A 3,203-nucleotide genomic window follows, 5' to 3' on the forward strand; every position below is an offset into this window, starting at 1 on the left:
GATCTATGATGATCTCGACCATGATTGCCTCATCTGAAGGATACGAAGATTCTCACCACTTTCTCTCTCTAAAATTCTCTCTCTAAAATTTTTTCTTTTATAGATTTTCTCTTTCTTCATGAATTTTCTCTCTCTAAAAATCTTGTGGACCAGTGAAGGGTCCAAATACTTAGACAAATCTCAATTTTGGTTAATCCTAGGAGAGGTCCTGGATTAATGTGATTAGGATCATTTATCCATAATTTCTCTATATATGATTTTTATATTTAATACTGATCATGTAGATATGTAATTGTTGTACAAGAAGATATGGAGCAAAATTTTTGATTTTGAATTGGCAGATTAAGGTGCTCATCGAATTCTGTATTTAGATCGATCATCGATAAAGATAAGAATTTCTATACATGATCACCATTATATATGATATTTTATCGTTAGTATTGTATCGTTGGTTTTGCATTATTGAATTTATGATCGATGATTTTGCTATGCTGGAGATACCGTTATTTACTTATATGATTTTTAAGCATGAGTATGGATTATGTCAATATATATAAATTTGTGATTGATGGCATGATTATATATACATGATATATCTATTTTGATTACACTGTAAATTGAAATTGATTTGATGAAATCAACATATAATAATTAGATAAAAAGGATATGGCTTGAACTGGACTTGTTATGTGAAATAGCCTCCACAGGCTTATACGTGGAAGAATTTGATCCGAGGAAGATCATGGATAATTTGATCCAAGAAAGATCATGGGTATTTTGATCCGAGAAAGATCATGAATATTTTGATCCGAGAAAGATTATGAATATTTCGATTCGAGAAAGATCATAAAAGTCTATCCAATAAAGATCATCGCATGATCCTAGTTAGCCTAAAGCCAGAAAGAAAAAGGTTAAAGATCATGTGATAATGAAAAAAAAAATGAAAGATAAGACATGAAACAATTGTTGAACAAAAGTATTTCACCTATTAACATATTATGATGCATCTCTTTTGACAAGACGGATAATTTATAGATATTTGCAGTATTCTGGATATTGAACATGAGATTTTATATTTTATTGCTTATCCTTATTTTCAGATTATATTATTATATTAGTATGATATGGGAATTCGTACTGAGCTGTAAAGCTCATACCCCACCATTTCTTTTTTTTCCTTCTTAGAGTTACAGAATGCTCATGATTAGCTATGGTTTGGATTTACGGGTGAGTAGATGAATAGATAGAAATGTCATTGATACCTGATCAAGAATTGAAGGAATTTAATTTATAATTATGCAAATTTTACTAATTATTATTGAAATTAGACATTATAGATATTGATGTTGAATGAATTATTTTTGGCCTTACATATTCTTTAGGGCTTACTTTAAGGAGTGTGCGGCCATCACGTATCCGACCCGAGTATTAGGTTCGGAACATGACACATAGAACATGTAATTATGTCAAATCACTTACACTGAATTCACACATAATAGGTAATCAACTAGAAGCCAAACTGATCAAACATTTAAGTTAAACAAAGAAGACCTACAAGTTAGGCGGAGTCAAACCTATCAGTGGTTTAAGAGAAATTTCAGAACACCTATAATACAGAAGAACTAAAAATGAAAGGACAAGAAGCCTTTACATTTTTAGAAGATGGTACTTCTGGAGCAGATTTATCTTGCATCTGTCACACAAAGAAATACGAAGAAATCCATCTATAACGTTTCGTCCTCATGCTGTGACTGTAAGGAGTGATTATGATTCCTGAAGAACAGAGTACTTACTTTGTTGGTATTTTTTGAGGTTTGAAGAAGTGCATGTTAAAGATTTTGAAGTTGATGAGACCACTAAAATGAACAGTCCATCCTGACCATAATACTAGAAGCAAGACAAATATTATCTGATAAAAGTAATTTTCTTTACCAGTATAATATTGCAAACATATCCATGGTGATCAAACAAGTACATGGAAACAGAGAGTTGATGTTTGCTTATTCAAACCAAGCAAAACGAAGAAATTAGTCCAAAGACCATAACAAATAGTCCAGATGCTGCATCCTAGTTGTTGTTGTCCGTCCAGAATTGAGCCTGGAGCCAATCCACAGTCTTCTTGTCCAATTGGAAGGCCTTGGCAAGAACTTCATCAGAGATGGGTGGCTTCGCTCCAAAGACCGCATTGGCTATGGTGATCACACCAGGGTTCTGGCTGCTCAGACCAGCAAGAGCGACAGCGCTGGTCTTCCCATTGTTGAACTGGAAGTGGATGAGGCCTTGAGGAAATACGAACACATCACCCTCGTGAAGGACCTTACTGAAGAGCTGGTTGTTGGGGTTAGATGTTACGAAGCCGACGTATAGTGTGCCTTCCAACACTACAAGGATCTCAGTTCCCCTTGGATGGGTGTGAGGAGGGTTGAGACCATAGGGTGCAAAGTCTAGGCGAGCAAGCGAGATGCCAAGGGTGTTGAGCCCAGCAAGTTTGTTCACATCGACTAGAGTCACATTGGACCCAAGCTTGTTTCCCGTGTCACCGGGCTTGTCGAGTCCAGAGAAGAAGAAATCTTCGGCTTTGGCCATCTTGGGGTCCTTGCAGACAAACCCATTCACAAACACTGCAATAATTATAAAAACGATTAGAACTTGGACAATGTATAATAAAAACATACATCAATCATGCATAGTAACAAATGGCACAACTCATAAAATCAATTGTTGATGAGCAGGAATACTGCCATCTGAGTGAAGATCAGCGATGCAGAAGTCTTGGAGTTGGCTAGGATCAGAAGCAATGGCATGAGATGAAGCCAGAGCAAGGAGAGCAAGGAAGAGGAAATGGGCAGCCATCTGTTCTCTCTTTCTAGCTAGCAGAAGAATAGGCAAGAGATATGAAGCAAGGTGTTCTGGAGGAGCTGATATATATAGAGGGAGAGTGGTTGATAAGGCTTGATTTAGTATTCATCAAGAAAAAAGATAAGCTTGATTTAGTCATGCTGACTTCGCTGGAAAGAAGAAGAGAGAACCATGTTAGGTATGCCATAATTTCTAATGCTTCCCCATGTATCTGTTGTTGTCTAAGTAAAAGTTTGAGGAAGTTTTCTGATAACACAAGGGTAGAAAATTATGACAAACTAGTCCAGTAAAGGAAAAGGAAAGGTATAATGTCAAGTTAATCATCCACACATAGATACTGATTT

General features: G+C 35.9%; 1 protein-coding gene across 1 annotated transcript; it reads right to left on the reverse strand.

The window, feature by feature from the left end:
• Nucleotides 1-1,851: 1,851 nt before the first annotated feature.
• Nucleotides 1,852-2,886, reverse strand: LOC105037799 (putative germin-like protein 2-1). Its single transcript, XM_073261459.1, has 2 exons — nt 2,742-2,886; nt 1,852-2,621 (listed from the first exon to the last, which is right to left on the reverse strand). Exons 1-2 carry the CDS (start codon nt 2,851-2,853, stop codon nt 2,068-2,070), a joined length of 666 nt encoding a protein of 221 aa, XP_073117560.1. The 5' UTR covers nt 2,854-2,886; the 3' UTR covers nt 1,852-2,067.
• Nucleotides 2,887-3,203: the final 317 nt, after the last annotated feature.

The sequence above is a fragment of the Elaeis guineensis genome, chromosome 7 (assembly GCF_000442705.2).
Source record: "Elaeis guineensis isolate ETL-2024a chromosome 7, EG11, whole genome shotgun sequence".
NCBI classification, from domain to species: domain Eukaryota; kingdom Viridiplantae; phylum Streptophyta; class Magnoliopsida; order Arecales; family Arecaceae; genus Elaeis; species Elaeis guineensis.

Coding starts and splice junctions, on each gene's coding strand:
- LOC105037799 (XM_073261459.1), bottom strand. CDS start 2,853: ATGGCTGCCCATTTCCTCTTCCTTGCTCTCCTTGCTCTGGCTTCATCT. Junction 2,622..2,741: donor CGCTGATCTTCACTCAGATG/GCAGTATTCCTG, acceptor TAATTATTGCAG/TGTTTGTGAATGGGTTTGTC.